Raw genomic sequence first — 23,459 nt, 5'->3', positions numbered from 1 at the left:
AAAGATAATTCCGAAAAGAGCTCAGAGTACTGAGGAGAGAGAGAAATAGAGAGAGAGAGAGAGAGAGAAGAGAGAGAGAGAGAGATCCTTCCAGACGGTATGAAGATAATGCTACAAAAGATAATGAAAGAAAAAGAGCTTTTTTTGAGGAGAGAGAGAGAGAGAGAGAGAGAGAGAGAGAGAGAGAGAGAGAGAGAGAGAGAGAGAGATCCTTCCAGACGGTATGAAGATAATGCTACAAAAGATAATGAAAACAAAAAGAGCTCAGAGTACTGAGGAGAGAGAGAGAGAGAGAGAGAGAGAGAGAGAGAGAGAGAGAGAGAGAGAGAGAGAGAGAGAGGCCTTCATTGTAGTACACTCACCGTTATCTTGCAAGGGTACGTTGCATCACTCAGCCCTGTCAAAAGAAAAGTAAAAAGAAAAAGCAAAAGAAAAATAAGAAAAATTCCCCACTCTTTTCTTTTCATTTCCGAGGTATATTGCGGGTAGGAAAATAGAATGAAGGGAAAAAAAATCGATGTCACATTTTTGAGGTTAACATTTTTTCCCCTTATGTTGTCCTAATTATGTTTTTTTTTTTTTATCCAGCTTCTGTGAAACATTATCTCAGCATTTTGGTCGACTAATTCCACGTTTAACTTCTCTTGGCATTTGTTGACCGGTATTTTAACTTGCTAATTTATTCGGCTGGCTGGCTCTCTCTCTCTCTCTCTCTCTCTCTCTCTCTCTCTCTCAAGGAGGAGTGGAAGACTTGGGGTGTTTACTCCTTGTTTACAGAGCTTTCATTCTTCTTCGTTGAGTTCTTCCCCCTATGAGATTTTCTGGGTCAAGGATAAACTATTTTGTTACGAGATTTTGATAAAAAAAAAAAAAACAGTTATTATCATGTGTTCTAACTTAATATTCCATCAGTATTTTATTATTTTCAGTGGTGTATTTCACTTAAAGGATCCTCAATCATTGCTGATTAAATTTATATGTCATTTCTGCCCCTTTTAACATTGACGTATTTTATCCCCACAAAATGCTTATCAAAAGTAATGTTATTTCTGTTTCGTACCCAAATATTTTTACCCATACTTAACATGCCTTTTCCTATTTAACATTCCATCAGGTTTCTATTACTTTTAGTGTTTCATTTTAAAAAATCTTCAAACATTACTGATTAGATTTATATGTCATTTCTGCCCCGTTTAACAGTGACGTATTTTTGCCCACAAAGAGCTAATTAAAAATAATATTATTTTGTGTTTCGTACCCAAATATTTTTGCCCCATATTTACGAATCGGTCCTGGCATCCGGCGGTCTCCGGTTAATGAGGTCGGCGACCTCCTATAAATTATCATAGTTCGCCTAAAAGTATTTTATCTCCGGAATTTCGAGTCTCTTGGGGCCCCGACTTAATGAGATATGTTAAACAGGGAATATAGGCCGAGCTCTGTTGCAAATTACAGTTTGTTTTGGAGTTTCTCTCCCTCCCTCCCTTATGCACCCTTGTTGATTATGATGTATGACCCCCGCGCGATGCAGTGCAATTTCGTGGAGAGAGAGAGAGAGAGAGAGAGAGAGAGAGAGAGAGAGAGAGAGAGAGAGAGAGAGAAATATAATATATATATGTGTGTGAGAAAACAATAGGTGGTGTTTTCCCTTAACGAATTAGCAATAAATAACTCTGGCGATAAGGCCTCGCTCCCAGAAATTCAGAATGAAATAAATGAGGAACTGTTTCATTAAGCTGTGTATATATGGCTTACGTGAAGCTCTCACTTTTTCCCTGACATCCAATTTACCTTTAATTTGGTATGTCGTCCAAGAGGAACCATTTATATTTGGTACTTCGCTTAGCGGCTGCATCGATAGCATACAATTTGTAATTCTTACCAGCATTGTATTGAAACTTGCACTGAGGCGACAGTCTATTTAAAATCATCAGTGTTACCATTTTGGTAGTATTAGTAATATATATATATATATATATATATATATATATATATATATATATATATATATATATATATATATATATATGTGTGTGTGTGTGTGTGTGTGTGTGTGTGTTTGTATGTATGTATATATATATATATATATATATATATATATATATATATATATATATATATATATATATATATATATATATATATAAAAGCATTAAGCCTAAACTTCGCGTCACTGCAGTGCTGAGTTCTTGTCTTCGGTGGTTCGAGCCCGCTAAAAAATTCCCCCTCGGGTAACTTATATATGAAAATATATTATTTCCGAGGTAGAGCGAATTGGATATTAAAGGACGTTTGCAGCTTAATGCTTGTATATGAATCACGGTGATGTGATAAAAAATTTATTCATATACATATACATATATATATATATATATATATATATATATATATATATATATATATATATATATATATGTGTGTGTGTGTGTGTGTGTGTGTGTGTGTGTGTGTGTGTGTGTGTGTGTGTATACATCGACTATGTACTTAGCATTTATCGTTTTAATTTACTGATATTTTCAGACGCAATTACAACAATTTCCTCAGACATCCTTCAAAAATACGAGTTGGGAATTAAATGGAGCTTCGAACTCAGGCCGGTGAGAGAAATGCATTTTGACCACTAACGTTACGACAAAGGATAACGAATCTTATTCAGGGCACTATTTCCTGAGGGTGACCCCAACTCTCACATCCTGTCACTTCCCTTCCCCTTCCCTCTTTCCGAAGGAAGTAAAAGGACGAGTGAAGAAATCCTGTTCATTTTAGAGTCCATTGGTAAAAACATCCGACTCCGTCTCTCCGGAGATAAGATGGGATATCCGCGTTTGCTTCCCTTTGACTTTCCTGGAGCGTTTTGCCCCCGCAGGGTGTAGTCAGTGTACCTCACGTGGTGTACTGTAGGCATTACTTAAGGGTCTTTGCAGCGTCCCTTCGGCCCCTAGCTGCAACCTCTTACATTCCTTTTACTGTACCTCCGTTCATATTTTCTTTCTTCCATCTGTCTTTCATAGTGCGACTGCGAGGTTTTCCTCCTGTTACACCTTTCAGACCTTTTACTGTCAATTTCCGTTTCAGCGCTGAATGACCCCATAGTTCCAGCGCTTGGCCTTTGGCCTAAATCCTATATTCTATCTTCTATTTCTAACGAACGTTTTGCTGATTGGGTTAGTCAGGTGTCGCCTTCTTCAGCGAACTTGTTTCCTCTTATTTGATATCGTCTGCTTGTCTTGCTTGTATATTTTTTGCCCAAAGAAACGTTTGTATGCTTCTGTGGTAAACGTTTTTTCTCGTACGTACGGAAACGATCATTCATTTAGTAAATATGTTTTGTTTGTAAAGATGTTTTGTTTACTCGCCTTCTTGATGTGTCATCTGAACCGAGCTGTCAAGTAAATGAGAGAGATCTTATCTTTTTAATATGAGAATTTTTTTTCACTCAGTTTACTGATGGTATATTTTTCCACTATAGAAAAAAACGTCTGGTTGTCATGCTATGAAGTATCGCATTACTCGAAAACTGTTATATCTAATATATATGAAAAAAAATTGCATCAGAATATTCATTCAGGTGTTAAATAAAAAAAAAGTTGATTAGAAACTCTCGTAAGCATGTTTCTGTAAATGAGGAATGTTCATCCGTCTCGTAAATATGTTTTTTGCTCTGTTTTGAGAAAAGTTTGCATATTTCTTAAATGTCTGTTCTTTTGCGAAAGTAAATGAAAGTTCATTCTATAAATATGCAATTTTTGTTTTTGTTTGAATGTTCTGTTAAATTGATACTTTCTCCATTGTAGAAGGACACGGCAGCATGTCTCATAATTATGTTTCTGTATTTAAAAAAATCCATGCTTTAACGTCGTAAATATAAAAAAATCTACCTAAAACAGTCATTCATCTAGATAATAAGAAACGTGCTCTCTTCTCTCACATGTCCTTATACATAAATAATGACAGTCTTTTGGTTTACTTTGAGAAACGTCTGTTAATCTCTTAGATATGCACTGTTTTGCGAAAATCAGTAAATTATCATCCTAGAAAAAAAGTTTTCTTTAATAGGAAAAAGTTATCGTAGCTGGTTATGTTCTCTGTTGCTTAAAAAAACAAGCAAAAAATGCACCGAAGTTTCTTCAGCGCAATCGAGTCTTCTGTACAGCCGCTACTGCGTATAATCAAGGCCACCGAAAACAGATCTATCTTTCGGTGGTCTCGATGTAATGCTATATGAGCCGTGGCCCATGAAACTTGATCCACGGCCCGGCGGTGGCATGTCCTATATCGTTCCCAGACACACGATTATGGCTAACTTTAACCTTAAATAAGATAAAAACTACTGAGGCTAGAGGACTGCAATTTGGTATGTTTGATGACTGGAGGGTGGATGATCAACATAACAATTTGCAGCCCTCTAGTCCTAGTAGTTTTTAAGATCCGAGGGCGGACAGACAAAGCCGGCACCATAGTTTTCTTTTACAGAAAACTAAAAAAAGTTTATTGTCAACATGAGGTGTACCTAAAGAACGCTTTTTTTCTCTCAGAGATTCTCTGCTCTGCATAAACAACAGAGATTCACCTGTATTTGTGAGCTCTGCCAAATAGAACGCGAACAGATTTAAAAGTAAACTGTGAAGGGTTAAAAGAATTTCTTTTAGACCCTTTGTCTTACTAATTGTCCTTTTCTATTCTAACCTTGGCATTCTATCTTTACTCTTCCCGTCTATTTTTAACCCATCCCTTCTGTATTTACACCTCCTTTCCATTTCTGCATATTCCTGTTTTTATCCTTCTCTCTATTCCTGTCTTTTGACTTTGCTTTTATTCTCTCACTTTTCCACCTGTCATTTTCATCCCAAACTAGTATGTCAGTCTTCCATATATATTCATTCTCTCTCTCTCTCTCTCTCTCTCTCTCTCTCTCTCTCTCTCTCTCTCTCTCTCTCTCTCTCTCCCGGGCACGTTGCCGTCATCCTTCCTATTCTTTCTCGACTCCCTTCCTTCCTTATGTTCCTGTCGTCACTTTTATCCCTTCCATTTCTGTCCATCCTTCCTCTCCTATTCTTTTTCTTCCTTCAGTGCATACCCTTGCTCTGTATTCCGACCTTACCCCGTTCCCCTTCCATGCTTTTTAGAGTTGAGGTAGATATAGGTTTAGGTGTTGAATCTCTCTCTTTCTCTCCCTGCTACAGTGTGGGTCAGTGTGTGTAGATATGCTCTCTATCTCTCTCTGTTACAGTGTGTCAGTGTGTGTTGATATTCTCTCTCTCTCTCTCTCTCTCTCTCTCTCTCTCTCTCTCTCTCTCTCTCTCTCTATTACAGTGTGGATCAGTGTGTCAATTTCTCTCTCTCTCTCTCTCTCTGTCTCTGTTATACTGTGGGTCAGTGTGTTAATTTCCCTCTCTCTCTCTCTCTCTCTCTCTCTCTTTGACAGTGTGGGTCCTGAGATGATTCTCTCTTCTCTCTCTCTCTCTCTCTCTCTCTCTCTCTCTCTCTCTCTCTGTGTCGGTTGGGTCAGTGTGTTAATTTCTCTCTCTCTCTCTCTGTTACAGTGTGGGTCATGAGATGATTCTCTCTCTCTCTCTCTCTCTCTCTCTCTCTCTCTCTCTCTCTCTCTCTCTCTCTCTCTCTCTCTGTGTCGTTGATCAGTCTGTTAATTTCTCTCTCTCTCTCTCTGTTACAGTGTGGGTCATGAGATGATCTCTCTCTCTCTCTCTCTCTCTCTCTCTCTCTCTCTCTCTCTCTCTCTCTCTCTCTCTCTCTCAGTAAGAGCTTTCGACTCACGTCCTCTGTAAAAGGGGATCGATGGAGACGGGGTGTGCTGAAAGACTTACTTTACTTGCCAGCTCATGTAAGCCCTCTCACTCACTTTCCTGAATCAATCAATCAGTCTTGGCTCCCAGTCTTTTTTTTTTTTCCCACGTCTTTATTACGCTGATCGCTTTGTCGTCGGCTCAGAGAGAAAAGTGATTTGTTTGTTTATTTTTCTACGTTGTCTTTGGAAATTCTCCGTCGCTTGGATTAGTTTGTTTATTTTTATATATATTTATATTTATTTGTGCATCTGTTTAATTATTTATTTATTACATTTTTGTACTTTATCATTCTTTGTGAGGTAATATATACCTATATATATATATATATATATATATATATATATATATATATATATATATGCATACATATGAACAAAGTTACAGCCACGCAGGAACAATGAAACAATGAAATGCTAAGTACTTTCGCTACCAAGACATGGTCACAGCAACTGTGACCATGTCTTGATAATAAGAGGAAAGTACTTAGCACCTCAATTGTTTCACCTTTGCTTCGTGATTGTAACTTTGTTCGTGGAATCATCACGTTTTTTTACCTTTTCGTGATTTAAAACCAAACACACACACCGATATATATGTGTGTGTGCGTGTACGTATATATATTTATAAATTGTGGTGATAATAGATGATATTAATATGAAAGACTCTTCTAATTGTAAATAAGATTTGAAATTATAAAAAAAAATATTCCTCAGAGATAATTAAGAAAAATCCCATCGATCTTCTGTCCCTCTCGCAGTGGTCTCAAGCACGCCCTTATCGTAAACTGACATCAAAACGACATCAAACGTGAATCCAAAATATAATCACATCCTTATTGAACTCAAGGCAGAAAAAGAGCGTCATTTGAGATTGGTAACTGACGAAGGCTCAGACAATGGCGGAGTTTCGCAGTGATTAGCTTTTGAATTATTTATGGCGGGTCTTCGTCAGGGGGATTAATTGTGCAAAGTTTAACTAATGGCCAAAGTTGGGGTTTCTCTGTCCAGGACCAGTGGTGGTCGGGTTAGTTTGAGAGAGAGAGAGAGAGGAGGGGGGGCTGCTGACGTCCTGAACCCCTTAGTCTCCTTCGCCTCTTCCCCCCTCCTCCTCCTCCTCCTCCTCCTCCTCCTCCTCCTCCTCTTCTTCTTCTTCTTCTTCTTCTTCTTCCTTCTTCCTTCTCCCCCCCCTCCTCCTCCCTCTCCTCTTCTTCTTCCTTCTCTCCCTCCCCCTCCTCATCCTCCTCTTCTTTTCTTCTTCCTCCTTCCTCCCCCTCCTCCTCCTCCTCCTCCTCTTCTTCTTTTTCTTCTTCTTCTTCTTCCCCTTTCTTTCTTCTTCTTTGTTCTCTCTCCCCCCCTCCTCCTCCTCCCTCTTCTTCGTCTTCTTCTTCTTCTTCTTCTTCTTTTCTCCTCCCTCCTCCTTCTTCTCCTCCTCCTCCTCCTCCTCCTCCCCCTTTCCTCTTCTTCTTCCTTTCTCCTCCTCCTCCTTCTCCTCCTTCCTCCTCCTCCTCCTCCTCCTCCTCCTCCTCCTCCTCCTCCTCCTCCTCGCTTATTGAACATTTCCTCGTCATGAGATGAAAAGCAGGCTGTGGCTTCCATCTCTTCTTCTTTGGTATTTAGCTCATGATAGAAGTTTCGTTTCATGCGGCTATTCATTCATGTTCTCCAGCTTTCAGAAGCGTATGTGCTCTTTTTCTCTTGAGTGGGCTGCTTTTCGTTATCTGTTCATTAGTGTTATATATATATATATATATATATATATATATATATATATATATATATATATATATATATATATATATATATATATATATATAATATATTTATATATATATATATATATATATATATATATATATACATATATATATATATATGTCTTTATGGATGAGACTGCTATCCCCATCTCCTTCTCTACTCTGGCTTTGACCCACCACAGTTGCTTAACTACCAAGTACTTAATGAATTGCTGAAATCAAAGGGAGCACATTGCAGTTTACAGAAAAGATGGTCTAAATCATTAACCTTCTTTTGTGAGAAATCTCTGGTCTCTTGCTGGTGAAGTGAGGTTGTGATAACCGCTCATGGACCTACTTATTTATGTGGAATCCTGAAACTGTACATAATAACGTATCTACACTATGTATCCAATTAAAAATATTTTTAAGATACACAAGAGGGTCTGTCCAGTTTCTTATTCTATTGTAGGGATTTATGTGTGACTTTTGTTTAATACTGTACCAATATTTCACTTTCAAAGGAGAGCTGTTTTGGGCTTTTGATTATTTATGGATAATTTATAATAAATAAAAATTTGGCTGACGAATGGATGAGGAATGTCTACTGTAACTAAACTGAAACATTGTATGTTTAAAGTACTTATGAGGGAAGTATTATCTCGAGATAAAATTTATACTGGACTTTCTCAAAAGGGCGCCATATTTAAAACTAACTATAGAATTACTTTCAAAATATCCCGTTTCTAATAGCTGCTCACACAATAACTAAATTAAAACCAGATAAGTGCCTAACTCTAACCCAGCCTAACGTAACTCAACTCAGGGCGCATGGCAAAAATCGGGGTTGGCAATACCAGCATACATCTCAGGAATTTGCTGGAGGGAAATATGTCTGAAATGAGGGTATGGAAAGTGTATGTTTAAATGGCGCTATGGAATACATAACTGGGTATAGAATGCAAGGTGTAGTTATCTAAATAAAAATTTCCGCGATTTGTTGTGTATGCGTAAGCGTCGCCGGATGACTGGTAAGAAGCAGCAAGGACATTTTAAATGTAAGTACCTCATTCAACTTCCTTTTATTTTGTTATGAACTTTTTAATTTTTGTAAGGTTTTTCTGTTACTTGGTTCCAGTCTTTGATATCAAAATAAAATTTTGCAGAAAGTAAAAATCAGTGGTCATTCTAACATTAGGAAACTTTAGAAGTCCTTATTTTAATTAATTTTCATTTTAAGGGATGTTCTTTATTATTCACTATGGATTAAATGCTATAGACTTTCCTTATAACATGAAATGAAATATAAACAAGCAAATAGAAAATAAACTCCCCAAAATAATGATAAGTAAATAAAAGAATGAATTGTTTAATTTAACAATTTACCGCTCAAAATTATCAGCAACCATTATGATTATATAAGTTACTGCCCATCATAATTATATGATTTATAGCTCAAAATTATCAGTAACCACGAATATCATTATATGACAGACTCTAAACATCAGTCAAACGCCCCTTCCTCCACGCCTTCCCCAGGTAACCGAGGCATTTCGTTCCCTTTACGCTTATCTCGGCATTATTAAGAGTGCCGGGACGGAGACCGCGTCCTTTGTGCAAACCATTCACATAACTGCGAGGTCATTCGTCAAAGGGAATATCGTGAGACAGTTTCTGATTGTTCCTATCCATCCAAGGACTTCGGTTTCGCTTTGACCTGAAGAACTTAAGAAAAAGTAAAATGGAATTGATGTCAGACTTTCGAAGAAGTCCGTTTTCTACGAGTGACATCAATCAATCATGATGATGGTGATGTCGGTGTCCATGATATTTGATGTCGTTGTATCATGCTCTTTTGTCGGTCATTTTAATCAGTTATGTGATTGCCCGTATCGAATTTAAAAAAATAAAAAATAAATAAATAAAAATAACCGCAGTTTGCTTTCCAGCACGAGCTGTTTTCGGTCCATTTTATCATACTAATGAACGCTGCCATCAGCGATCGATTAACGAAATAAAAAAAAATAAAGAGATAAGTACGGTTTGTTATCCCGCGCGGACTCTTTTCGGCCCATATCACCATTCTCATGAACGCTGCCATCAGCGGTCGATTAACGAAATTAAAAAAAAAAAAAAAAAAAAAAAAGATGACGATGGTTTGTCATCCTGCGCTTACTGTTTTCTACCCTTTTCTTCACTTTCATGAACGCTGCCATAGCGGTCGATGAATGAAATTTAAAAAGAAAAAATAGGTGACCATGGTGTGTTTTTCGCACCTACCATTTTCGGCCCATTTCACCTAACTCACGAATGCTGCCATCAGCTGTCGATTAACGAAATTCAAAAATAAAAAAATAGATGACCACGGTTCGAACTGTTTTCAGCCCATTTCATCACACTCATGAACGCTGCCACCAGAGGTGGATTAACGTCGCGGATTAAAGTCGTCAAACACGAACCGTTTTACGGCAGACGGCAGTAGTTTCATCGCACAGCGGAGTCACTTACGTCCTGTCATTATGGCGTGGCTAAATTGTACCCATCCCTCGGCCATTAATGCCGCATGACCCGTGAGATTAACTTGACACTGGCAGTGTCATTCCTCTGTCTTTAGGTCCCTGGAAGTCGACGAAGGTCATTCATGGAATATTGGACTGAGGGACATTTATGGAACATTGATACCTGATGATCCAAGGGTTGTTTTGCCAAGAAGAATATTGGTTTTGAGTTCATCTACTGATTGTGAATTTTTATGCGAAGTCTCACGGGATGGTCGTTTTTATGGGCCATCTTATAGAGGAGGTTCACGCGTTAGCAGGGGGCCGGTTTGATCTAGTAACAGCAACAAAAGGGAGAATTGAAGGTCCTTACGTATGATGGAAAAACGAAAGAAGATTGAAGAATAGAGTGTTAGGCTTGACCAAGAAGTATCTGAGTCTCTTATCAAATGATGGAAAGTTATATGAATAAGATGAACTGAGTAACGAAAAGTAACTGTAATAGCAAGTAAAATATTTTTATATCGATAATATAGTTGTTATTGTCGTTGTTTTTTACTGCTGCTGTTTAAAACCAACCAATTCCTTCAGTACTTTAATAACAGCTGTCAGAAACGTGTATTTGTAAGTCCTTCCACGCTTAATGGAAGCATGTCATAAACACAAGTCGGTAACTTATCGCACAGATATCATCAACAGTTTGACAACAAGTCAACGACCGATAGTGGAAAACGAATCTTTGGATAATCGTAGGAGCACTGGTTAGAACTACCAGTCATTCGTCGACTTGTATTCAGCATGTTAGTGATATGTATGTGACAAGTTGCCGACATGTGTTTATGACATGTTTTAGGTGCTGAAGTTTTGGTTAGAATTTTTCCATTGTTACGCCTGACTTCGTTTGGAGAGGTCATTAAGAATAAAATCCTATACACCCCACGTTGGTCTCTGTTCTAAAATATATTTGTTCCTCTACAAAGCAGAAGTGTCAGAGGAAGGGAATTAAGGGGATATGAGGACCTGAGTTGGAATGGTAAAGGCGACGAAGAAAAAAAGAGAAAAAAAAAGGGAGTGACCACACCCATTTGTGCTGGACCGAAGGCTTGCCTTAGCTGGAGCACGCCATCTGCCTAAAAAAAAAAAAAAAAAAAAATCCCGGGGCTTCTCTCAAATTTCATTTGCTCGGTTCAGTAAACCGATAGACTTGCGCTCCGTAAATTCCGGGATTCACCAAATTCCAAGCTTCCGGATCCAGCGAATTCCAAGCTTCCGGAACGGAACGCTGGAATTCAGGACTACTGCATATGAGTGATGAGGATTATGTACTGGGTCGGGCTTTTTTTCTCTCTTTGTTTATTGCTTACCTAACTAAATCCAAGTTTAGCTCTGTCTTGGGTAGGTTACAAGGAGAGAGGGGAGGGGAGAGGAGGGGTTGGGGGTTATTGGTCGACGTTCCTCAAAGCAGAGTATTGGTTTATAGGTGTTTTGGTCAGCGAGTTGATCAACTTACGCCCTCCATTTTAAATGCTTTCGTGTCGGTTCGGTCGCCATGGTAACCGTTGAGATTGTGTGTTTGAACCTTAGTCAAGTTATGGATATTTTGGGATGTTCATTTTTTTGTGAACTTTGTGCTTAGAAGCAGTTTTATCGCCTAACCTTTTCGTTTATGTTATAAATTGAAATAATGGAAAAATAACGTATGGTATTTAATTTAAATAACGTATATTTAATTCTTCTGTGTTATACTTTATATCCAGCTTTAGTTCTTTATTTCTGGAAGTATACATTCAACTAAATTTCTTTTTTTTTATTTCTGTGAAGTTGTAAATAATATATTTATGTAAATACTATATTTACGTTCTGCAGTACTGTCCTGGTCTAAAGAAATCCAGAGAGGATAAATAGATGCCAAGAAATTAACGAAACTCTCTGTGTAATGTTTCTTAGCTCTTAAGTTCTTGATTCTCTATTCTTTAAATTGGTTGATACCCTGGTATGTTTGTTGATATAAAGTAATACAAAAGAGAATAAATATATACTGACAAATTAACGAAACTCTGTGTAATGCTTCTCTTCTACCGTTCTAAATATTGTTTTTTTCATTTCTGTAAACAGATCGATACCCCGATATTTTTTTTAAGTGTAGCAGTATTTTGAAACCCTAGAGAAGAGTAAATAGAAAATGTTGAAAAAGGTATCGTATGTATTACTTCAATCCTGTATGACGTTAACATCTCCCTTGGCCTGAACAGAACCTTACGCCTAAGTAAACCTCGGTCCTATTCTGTCTGGAGGAAGGTGTTTTGTGGGAAGTGTGTGTGTATATATACTTGAATGGGCGTGAATGAAAGGGCCTTGAGAAACCTGAGTTTGTATTTCCCTATCCAGCCGTTACTTGGAGAGAGAGAGAGAGAGAGAGAGAGAAAATAAACAGATGAAGAGAACAAAAATATTAAGGATAATGGAAAAGAAAAAGCCAAAAATAAAAATAAACCCTTTTTTCTCACCTTCGTAAGTTACCCCCCCCCAACTCTGATCGAATTAAAGTTTTGAAAGAGGAGAGAGAGAGAGAGAGAGAGAGAGAGAGAGAGAGAGAGAGAGAGAGAGAGAGTCCAGCAGGTTACTTTCCAGACTTCGAAACGAAATCAGGCGTGTTTTACTCTAGATTTGACATTCCTAGAATCTTAATGTTAATTGCTTCTTCCCCACTCCGATAAACTTATTTCTATAGAATGGTGGGACTCTTGATACTCCTTACTTCAGTCTTGAACGGTTTATTCCAGTCCGGTTGGTTCCAGAATTGGCTTCAGAAACGGTTTCAGAATTCCGTTTTCAGACTCCAGCGTTTCTTCAGGTCCAGGTTTCAGAATTCGGGTCATCGGAACAAGTGTTGATTACTTCTGGCTCCTCAGTTCCTCCCATACCATCCCCTTCATGGTGCAAGTCTCTCTCTCTCTCTCTCTCTCTCTCTCTCTCTCTCTCTCTCTCTCTCTCTCTCTCTCTCTCTCTCTCTCTCTATCAAAGTTGGGGAAGGGAAGATAAATGGATCTGAATTTTTAACATTGCCTTTTCTCTTATATTATCCTTAATATTATTTTGTGCCTTTCGTCTCCTTATTCTCTTTTCCATACTTTTGTTTCCTGTTCAACTCGGGTCAACGGATATCGAGTACTTTTGATTTTTATATTTTATTTCGTGTTTCCAAAGACCGATAAGCTAATATGCACACTTCTTTCAGCCTTGAGGCCAGTTTTCATGTAGTAGTAGGTATGATTATATATACATATATGCATACACACATTTGCTCTTGTGTTTGTGGAGGTTATGACGTTCAAATAAATAAAACAGAGGAACATATTGCATAGTAATGAGTGTATATATATATATATATATATATATATATATATATATATATATATATAATATATATATATATATATATATATATATATATATATATATATATATATATATATATATATATATATATATATATATATATATATATATATATATATATAATGTACCAGAAGGCATAGAAGAAGACAGCATGAAACATAAGGAATAGCCTTAACATCATGCTGAAATATATATAATATGTATAGTACTTATAATATAATATATATATATATATATAGTATATGTAATATATATATATATATATATATATATATATATATATATATATATATATATATATATATATATATATATATATATATATACAGTAAACCCCGTATTCGTGGGGATGCATACCACACACCCCACGAATAGCTAAAATCTGTGAATACTTAAAACCCCTCTAAAAACACTTAGAACTGCCTATTTTGATAGTTCAAACACAAATACTTCTACCTGAGTATTTTAATAGTTTTATCACAAGAAGTACATTTAGTCATGAAAATGATGTGAAAATACAGTACTTAGTGAATATTTCTTAGTGAAAAACTCCACAAATGGGCGAATTATCCACAAATAATGTGTATATACATTCCATAGAGAAATCCGTAAATAAGTGAGTTCATGAATCATTGAGACTGCGATATATATATATATATATATATATATATATATATATATATATATATATATATATATATATATATATATATATATATATATATATATATATGGGCTTGTGTGTGTCTGTGGATGCACTATTTATGTATGCATGTTACGAGATGCGGCTGTTTGAAGAGGCTGAAACTATGAAAGTTTTCTTTCCGGGATTTTCACTCTCTGTATCAACATTTAGTGATTAGTTCGACAGTAACTGTTGGCTTGTTTACCTCTGAAGCTACCATCTTTTGAAGTAAACTGCCCGAGGGAGCCCTTATAAAGTAAGTAATCTGTGAACAATGCATTCGGGATAACTTTGTCATTTCCCAAAGTCTGATATGAAAAACTGATGTCAGCAATATCAGAAATTCCCCCGTAGGGAGCTAGTGCCATCAGTGCACCTCACGGGGTGCACTGTAGGCATTACTAAAGGTTCTTTGCAGCACGCCTTCGGCCCCTAGCTGCAACCCCTCTCATTCCTTTTACTGTACCTCAGTTCATATTATCTTTCTTCCAACTTGCTATCCACCCTCTCCTAACAATTATGTCACAGTGCAACTGCAAGGTTTTCCTCCTGTTACACCTTTGTAACCATTTACTCACAATTTTCCTTTCAGCGCTGAATGACCTTACAGTCCCAGCCGTTGGCCTTTGGGCTAAACTCTATATTCAACTCAATATCAGAAGTTCTTGTATTATCCATATGCGTGATTCACCTCGAAGAGTGGCTTGTGATTTTTTGTACCTGTAGTATATTAAGACCATATCTACCCAGTTAATTATATTAAGGACACATCTAACCGATTAATTGTACTAAGGGCATGTCTAACCATTTAATTACCTCTTGTCATTCACCTGAATTCAGCCAGCAGACATGACACTGTCAGAATGGTGTACCGGTACAATTCCTCTCTCTCTCTCTCTCTCTGTCTCTCTGGGAGGAGGAGGAGAAGGTTTTATTGAGACGCATTGTGTCCCTCTTTTGTCTTGCGCTTCATTATGGCCATCGTCTTGCAGGAGAAACTACGCTACTCTTGATGGAGCTCGTGAAAACAATGCGACGCGGGCTCGTTCGTTTTGAGAAGTATTGGGGGAAAACTACCTTTCAACCTTAAAGGGTTTCTCGTTCACAATTGAACGCGCTCTCCCGACGACGGTCGTTCTTGCCTCGGCTCGCAATTCCTGCGATCGTTTTCATTTATCTTTGATCATTATGCGAGGCTGTATCTTACCTACATTGGAGTCGAGATGGGCGCATTTATGAGGCAATTGAGGTGAATTACCTAGGATCTTTCCGCAATGGACGTCTTCATTTTAAAACGAATGGATGGGTGTATGAATGTGATTATGTATATACATACACACACACACACACACATATATATATATATATATATATATATATATATATATATATATATATATATATATATATATATATATAATGACCCAAAGCATTTGAACACATAACTCTTTAACATCGAATACACTATATCTAAGGAATAATTTACACCCAAAGAGAATAACAAAGGTAGGGGCATATTCTATCCTAATCTCAGTAATAAAAAAAAATTTTTATAGACATTAAACGATTTAAGAGAACACATATTTTTTAAGCCAATCGGTGCTTTCTGCTACTCTATTTGGAAAATAAGTAAAAACAAACTTCAATTTTGGACATTTTGTAAGATATTTTTTTTAAGTGTCCTTTACTTTGCAAGATGAGATAAATACCTTTGTCCATTTCTTAAATTTCATTTCAGTCACAGAATGAATTCCCATAAAGAGTTGAAGCTAGAATTTTTCAAGTCTACATGAACGATGGAGGAGGAAAATCCCACTGAAAAATAAAACAAAAAAATATATCACAAATTGATTGACTCTAAAGAAGAGGTGTCTCAAAACCGCGGTCATGTAATTGAATCCTTATTTTTTGTAATAAGAGGCATTCTGTACAATTGTGCGGTTCTCAACTTGGGGCGGGAGTGATTTGTAAAGTAAGCCCTAGAAAAAATGAAAAATTCTCTAATTAAAGTATATTCATTATTCTCTTAACAAGAGTGAGGAACTAATATTCAGAAGCTTATGAACAAATGCAAAAGTATCATAGCCTTATAACGTTGGTTCCCTATAGTCTACTACTCTGGTTAGACTGGTTGGGCTTAAGAATAAAAACACCCCCTTCTCTTTTTCTTTATTTTCATTTTCCTTTAAATCTGGGAGGGAATTTTACTCATAGATGCAATAGGGTCGTGGAGGGAAGGACCAACTCGCAGAGGGGGCGTGGTAATAAAAAGGTTAGGAACCACTGCTATACACAGTGCAAGTACAGTACCGAGCTTTTGAAAACACAGATCCCTCATTTGACATCAATTTATGGTCCGCTTTTAGTCGGTGATAATTATCAGTTCCGCCTTGTTGAAAGAGAATTGTGCGGCGTTGCCTTTGGCAGACAGTGATGCATTTTACGGCGAAAGCGTTACACTGTCATCATTCTTTTTCCAGAATGGAGTAGAGAATAATAAAAAGAAATAAAGCACACGAAATAACTCTGTCGTTGCCCAGCGCTCCACTGGGTCAATTTCGCTCGGAATTTTGGCCGTCTATTTTTTGCCAGTGGACCGCATGCGGGCACAGCAAGTTCAAACCATTAACCTTATGAAGGGATTTTTGTGTTTGTGAGCATCATATGAGAATAGAAAATTATGTAAGTCACAATATCCGCTCAAAATGTGGTGACAGCGCCCGCTGACTAGTGTCCATGTTGCTGTGGGTGTTCGGTAGACAGCTCGTTGCCTGTAACGTTTTTGAATTTAGTCTTTTGGACCACAGTAATTTTATAGTAGAGATTAAGTATAAACTGGTATATATATATATATATATATATATATATATATATATATATATATATATATATATATATATATATATATATATATACACATACACACACATATATATATATATGTATGTATGTATGTATATTATGTGTGTGTTTGTTTGAAATCTGTTCGTATCAGAATTCCATAGACATAGGTATATAAGGAATGCTATGTACAATAAAAAATTGATACAGAAACCTTTCTAATATTAACAGCTAACAAAAATATATCCTGGAGTAAACTTTGTCATTAATCGATTATATAAAATCATCTACTTTATCTACGCATAAGAAAGTGTTTCTTGCCTCCGTCACTTAAACTGCGAGGGGAGCTCTGACTTCGACATTTAATTACTTTCACTAATTCAAAACAACCTCTCTGGTAAGCCTCCTTAATCGAGTAGCATCCCCAGAAGCTACACTTCCCTTTGCTGTGGTAAACTTTTCTCATTTTCCTGGCTTAAAAAGTGTCCTGGGCTGATGGCGCCATTTCCAAAGTTTCTTTGCGATTTGTGGACCAGATAATTCCGTTATATAAACACACCCGAACGCTGAGTCAGTACTAGGAAGACTGGGTGGCTTGTGGTGTACTGGGCTCTGAGGATTTGGGGTAGAGGGTCAAGTTTGCCCCTAGGGACGCTGGAGCAGCTGCCTGAAAGGATACCCTTCAATTATTATCATTATTATTATTATTTTATTATTATTATTATTATTGTTGTGTAAGCCTCTGACGTTGATGGTTTCAAGAATAGTTTGCTATTAAAAATATATAGCTCTCTCTCCCTTTAACATAAAACATACATTATATATATATATATATATATATATATATATATATATATATATATATATATATATATATATATATATATGTATATATATATATGTATATATATATATATATATATATATATATATATATATATATATATATATATATATATATATATATATATATATATATATATATACACATATATATAATATCAAGGCCACTGAATTACGTGCAACGTTAAACATCGCAGATTCCACCAGGAAAGAAATAAAAAAAGACGTTACCCAGCGCTTTGATACTATCTCAGCACATTCTGAAGGTACAGTACTGAATACAATACAAGTGAGTCAAAAAGTAAACAAAAGATTACAACAATAACTGAGAAAGTCAAGCGAACAAAGCAAGAACACAAAAGGTTAAGAAACAACTCGACAATGAACGCTTGAGAAGAACCCCAATTTTATTTCTTTCTTGGTGGATTTTGCGACACACACACACACACACATGCATTCTTGCCCACGCACACACACATGTACACACATATATATATGTATACACTACACATATATATATTATATATATGTATATATATATGTATATATATATATATATATATATATATATATATATATATATATATATATATATATATATATATATATATATACATACATGTGTGTGCGTGCGCGTGAGTGCATATGCATATGTATTTGTGTGTATTAAATCTGTGTTTGTATCTTGAGAGAATAAAGAACGAGATAAGGTATCTAGAAAGCAGTATTGATGTTATTAATGTTTTTTTTATCTTTTATCTCTGTAGGTAACGGTGTGGCTCAAACTTAGCGTTCGGAAAAACTGCGTTCCCGTGACGTGATTTACCCGGAGAGTTGACCAGACGTGCCCTGGGAGGGCGTAGGGTGGATGCGGCAACGAAAGAAGAAGAGGAAGAAGAAGAAAGTTTGATGGGCGGTCTGCGGGCGGCCGTGGGCGTGGTACTGGGCGTCATCTCTCTCGCCGTTCTCAGCCTCCATATCGCCCTCTGCATACATTATCCGTCTCCGCTGTTCGCCGTCACTCTCCTTCTCAACCCGTCGCTATGGTGAGGACTGGAATCATTTACGAATCTCTCTCTCTCTCTCTCTCTCTCTCTCTCTCTCTCTCTCTCTCTCTCTCTCTCTTTCCAGGGATCACATGTGAAATCAAATATCAAGGCCTCTTTCTCCCTTCTGGAACCTTGTCAAATCCTTTTAAGATTGAACTTATATATATATATATATATATATATATATATATATATATATATATATATATATATATATATATATATATATATATATAATGTATGTGTGTATATAGATATAATATATATATATATATATAATATATATATATATATATGTATATATATACATATTTTATATACATATATGTATATAATATGTATTATGCGTGTTTGTCTGTGTATGTATTTGTAGAGCGAGAAACAGACTGTACAGTAGAAGAATGTAAAGAATCCTTCTCAGTGGTGTTCAGCACTTAAAACTACTGGATATACTTCTTATATTTCGCTCTGTGCTATTTGGTAGCTTATTCTCAGTCAGCCTTCCCTTCCGTTGCTTCAAAATTAAAATTCTTACGCTTTGTATTTAGAGGAAGTAACAGAAATGTTAAAGTGGAAAGCCAAGATAGATTGCTTTTTCGAACCGACTCTTTGGGCTTCATGTATAATAGATATGGGACAGCTTTCAGCTGGTAGTATTTGTGAATTTAGTATTGAGAGTATTTGTTACTTTTGAATTATAACGCACTCGTTATTAATAAAGTTCCTGTGACATGAGGGTCTTGATGGTCACACAAATCTCCATAATTGTGTAGAACCTACATAACTGAAACAAGGTTGTATACACGAAGTAAGCAGTTGGTATGATTGTCGTCATCAGAATATTTCCACGCTGTATATCAATTTTGATGACATTCTACATTGACACTTATAACAAAGTGTCATCAAATTTGTTAAACGTGTTTTCAGTCTGTACAGAGTGTTATTTGTGAAAAATCCTTACAGTAATTTATTCTTGCAGGCTGTTCCTGGGACTCATAGGCATGGGATGCGCCCTGCTCCTCACCCACAGAGACCAGCAAAGGAAAGTACGAGCGGGACACTGCACCACTTGCCATCCTCACTACGGCTCGACAGTTGACACGAAATGGCGGGCCCAGGACCCGAAATGGCGCGGAGGGGGAATGCACTGTCAGCGTGGGCCCTCGAGAGCAATATACTCGTACAATGGGAACCTCCATAAGTTTTACGCTTCCTACGGAGCCATCAACGAGAAGCAGTTGATAGAGATGAAACATGCCACTCTGAAGTCCCCCAACGGCTCGAATGTTAATGACAAAGTTTCGAATTGTCCGTCAGGAGACGCCAATGACACCCAGGGTGATGAAACGGGAGTAAAGAAAGATCTGGGAAGTTTATGTAATGGAGAGAAAATACAGCCAGAAGATGTAAATAGTACTGATGGTAGAGCATCTGCCCAAGTAGAAGGAAAGGATGCAGGACAAAATGAAAGCCCCTCTAGTTGTGTAGATTCAAGGAAGAGTGAAGAAATCGGCGCAGAAAGAGAAAACCAACATGAAAATGGACAAGCAAATAATTCCACAGACACAGCCACAGCTAATGCGCCTAATATTCCCCCTCCCTCCCCCCACGAGATGTACTATAGGGAGAGACGGTATTGTGATTGCATGGCCCGATACGGGGCTATCTATCAGTACTCTCAACTACCCAGATCAGCTATGTCACCAAGATGTAACAGATATGCCATGCAGGACCGTTCTGTGAGTAGATACAACAGTAAGCTCTTGATGCGATGCAAGTTGAAACCACCCAACGATGTACCTGTCGAGCTCTTTGCTGCCAAAGGGGTTTCCTCGGGTAAAGTTTCCACAGAGGCTGACAAGGAGGTTGACAGTGATGTTAAGAAATCTGAAGATGGCAACAGAGACAGTGTGAATGAAAACCAAGAAATTGGTAGTGATAGCCCTTGCCCTTCGCAGAAGGTGTCTCAGGTCAGCGAGGAAGAAGTATCGTCTGTGGGATGTACTGATTCGACATCCCTCTCGTCTGTGGCGGACCTTTCCGCCCCGAGGGATTCTGTTAAACAAACTCCTCGTACTACTATTAGTTCCAGCTTCATTGTGCCTCTGAAACACATGCCGCGGTTCTCAACACAGACTTCCACTTCACTTCCTCTCGGTTCTCCCTATAACGGCAAAAGTAAACACACAGACTACGTAGAAGACCACGAATCTACCTCCTTGTCTTCTGACCACACTGCGAGCGAGCAAGATTTCCAGGATCAGGACGTTGTTTCAATATCCTCTAAGTCTAGTCTCTTGCCATCTAGCCCAGAAAAGTCCATAACAAATAGAGACCTAACTAGATCACCATTATGGCGTCCTTTTAAATCTTCCATTATTGGCAGAAAGAGACTTTCTGATGAAGATAGAAATAGTAATGAGGATATTTCTAAAAATCACCACTCCAAAGGTTATAGCACAGGGAATGACTCTACAAATGAGGGTAAGTTTGGGTTTTCAAAGTCAAGTGATTTAATAGGAACCATAGCATTTCCACCTCTGATTTCGATTGGTTACTTTGATCGTGTCTTTCTTTAAGAGTACTTAAGCTGCTTATGTTAATGGTACATGAACGAGCTGCATTAATATGTTATCAGATTATTAATATTATTTTGCTCTGTCATTTTACTAATTTTGCTATCAGAGTTTATCTTGTTTTAATTTAGATATGTGCAGTCAGTACATAATGAATCATGACTATAGTATTTGGTAAAATTGCTGTCATATAAAAAAATTATGTTTCCTTTTATCACCAACAGATAGTCAAGAATCACCATCATCTACCTTGAAATCAGTGTTCACCAACAAGAAATCTTTCACAAAATCTGGAGCAGACAGTAGGAAGAATTCTGCACTTGATCAGTCAAACTCGAATGAGAACATTTCGTCTGGGTCAACCTCATCATCAGCTTCACCAGCTATGAAAGAAAAACGACGCCAGCAGGTTGACACTCCCAGACCCACGAAGTCCAAATCATCTCTCAGTAGGAAGATCTCAGCAGCCAAGGCTCAGTCCCTTCAGAAGAATTCTAAAACGCTGCTTCTTTCGCCGGCCAAGGCTGTCCGTTCTCTCGTTTTCAGAAATGCCCAGAAGAGAAGTGGAAGGGTACGCAAATTGCCAGATGAGAAAACACAGCAAGGTGATCACACTCCAGCCAAACTTCCGTTACTTTCATCGCCAAACGCAGAACCCATTCCATTGGAATCTAGCATCACTACTAATAAGTCTGAACATGCTGAGTCAGCGAAGAAGAACATGACCTCTGTTGCTGATGCCTCGATCATTTCGCAAGCAGCCAGTGCTTTAGAAGCAGCTTCTACTTTTTGCTCAACGTCTCCTGTACCTTCTAGTACTTCTAATGCTGTATCCCAGGTGGGTGCCATGGCAGGTTCTAAGGCATCCAACCATTCCTCCTCAGCCGTAACGTGGTCATTTTCCCAAGCTGACGCCTCAGCAAAAGAACTCCATTCGTCAGTATCTGCCCAAGAAACGTCCAGCCGTTTTGCAGCCAGTGAACCTACTGTTAAAACCCCGCTTTTGTCTTCTCCTGCCACAAGCTCTACCTCCCCAGCAGTAGCAACGCCGCCAGTGACAACGATGGCTAGCTCAAGCTCACCTTGTGGAAGCCCGTCAGTGAGGCCAAAAGAGCCGAAGAAGCCTAAGATTAGGCTCAAGGGGAAACATCGTCCTCGTCCAGCGGAGTCTGTCTTGTTACTAACTGCTGATTCGGATGAGTGATGCTGCCGTACATGATGACGCTATAACGCTGTGATTGAGTCACGAGTAGTATACTGTTGATCACAATAATGTTTGTTGACATACTGAAGATATTATGCTGTTTAGAAAATTAAAAAAAAATAACTATTTTCATTGTAAAAAAAATTGATGGATTATATATTAACAGATGTACTTTGCATATCTCATATATATATATATATATATATATATATATATATATATATATATATATATATATATATGTATGTATATGTATATATATAAGATACTATTATGTATATATGTAAACCCACTTAACATAGACATAAATATGACTATTTCTGTGAATATCAGGATCTGTCTCTGTGTTATCACTAGCCGTATTTGCTTAACTGACAGCTTAGATGCACAAACATCAGTCTTGCTCTGCTTTATTTCCCCGTGTTGTATTGCCTGGTCATAATTAAAGGAAACACAATTTACTCCATGTCTAATGTGCCGCCATCGTTGCACTCCTTTTGGAAGACATCTTTTTTTTTTTTTTTTGCACTGGGCTGCCGGTTAAGCAAAGCAATTTATTTTCACGAGCACAGCAAAATAGGTGTAAATTATGACAAAGAATAAAATGTCGCTGCTTCTGAACGCACTTATATAGTGAATCATTATATTATTGCTGTTTTAGTTGGAGTGTTTTCCCCCGAACCGAGCTTAATCATTTGTTTGTGAAGGTGTTAGTTTCTCCCCGCTTGAAGATCGTTCCTTTCGTTGTAGCTCCCATTTTGGATGTTCGTCAACTTTTGTTACTGTTTTTCTTTCGTCTTTCCTGCTGTTATAGGGCTACTGGGG

The 23,459-nt window shown here is 37.4% G+C and overlaps 1 protein-coding gene across 4 annotated transcripts in view; it reads left to right on the top strand.

The window, feature by feature from the left end:
* LOC136832218 (uncharacterized) overlaps window positions 1-22,777 on the top strand; it is a 417,668-nt gene extending 394,891 nt beyond the window's left edge. For all 4 annotated transcript variants that reach the window (XM_067093241.1, XM_067093090.1, XM_067093168.1 and 1 more), the window contains 3 exons: window positions 18,573-18,851; window positions 19,834-21,338; window positions 21,655-22,777. In XM_067093241.1, coding sequence (XP_066949342.1) covers window positions 18,715-18,851; window positions 19,834-21,338; window positions 21,655-22,634 — 2,622 coding nt within the window. In that variant the 5' untranslated portion in view covers window positions 18,573-18,714 and the 3' untranslated portion in view covers window positions 22,635-22,777. The remainder of the gene's footprint in view (window positions 1-18,572; window positions 18,852-19,833; window positions 21,339-21,654) is intronic.
* The last annotated feature ends 682 nt before the right edge of the window (window positions 22,778-23,459 follow it).

This window comes from Macrobrachium rosenbergii, chromosome 1 (assembly GCF_040412425.1).
Source record: "Macrobrachium rosenbergii isolate ZJJX-2024 chromosome 1, ASM4041242v1, whole genome shotgun sequence".
Taxonomy (NCBI): domain Eukaryota; kingdom Metazoa; phylum Arthropoda; class Malacostraca; order Decapoda; family Palaemonidae; genus Macrobrachium; species Macrobrachium rosenbergii.
This window is presented reverse-complemented; position numbering and strand designations above follow the sequence as displayed.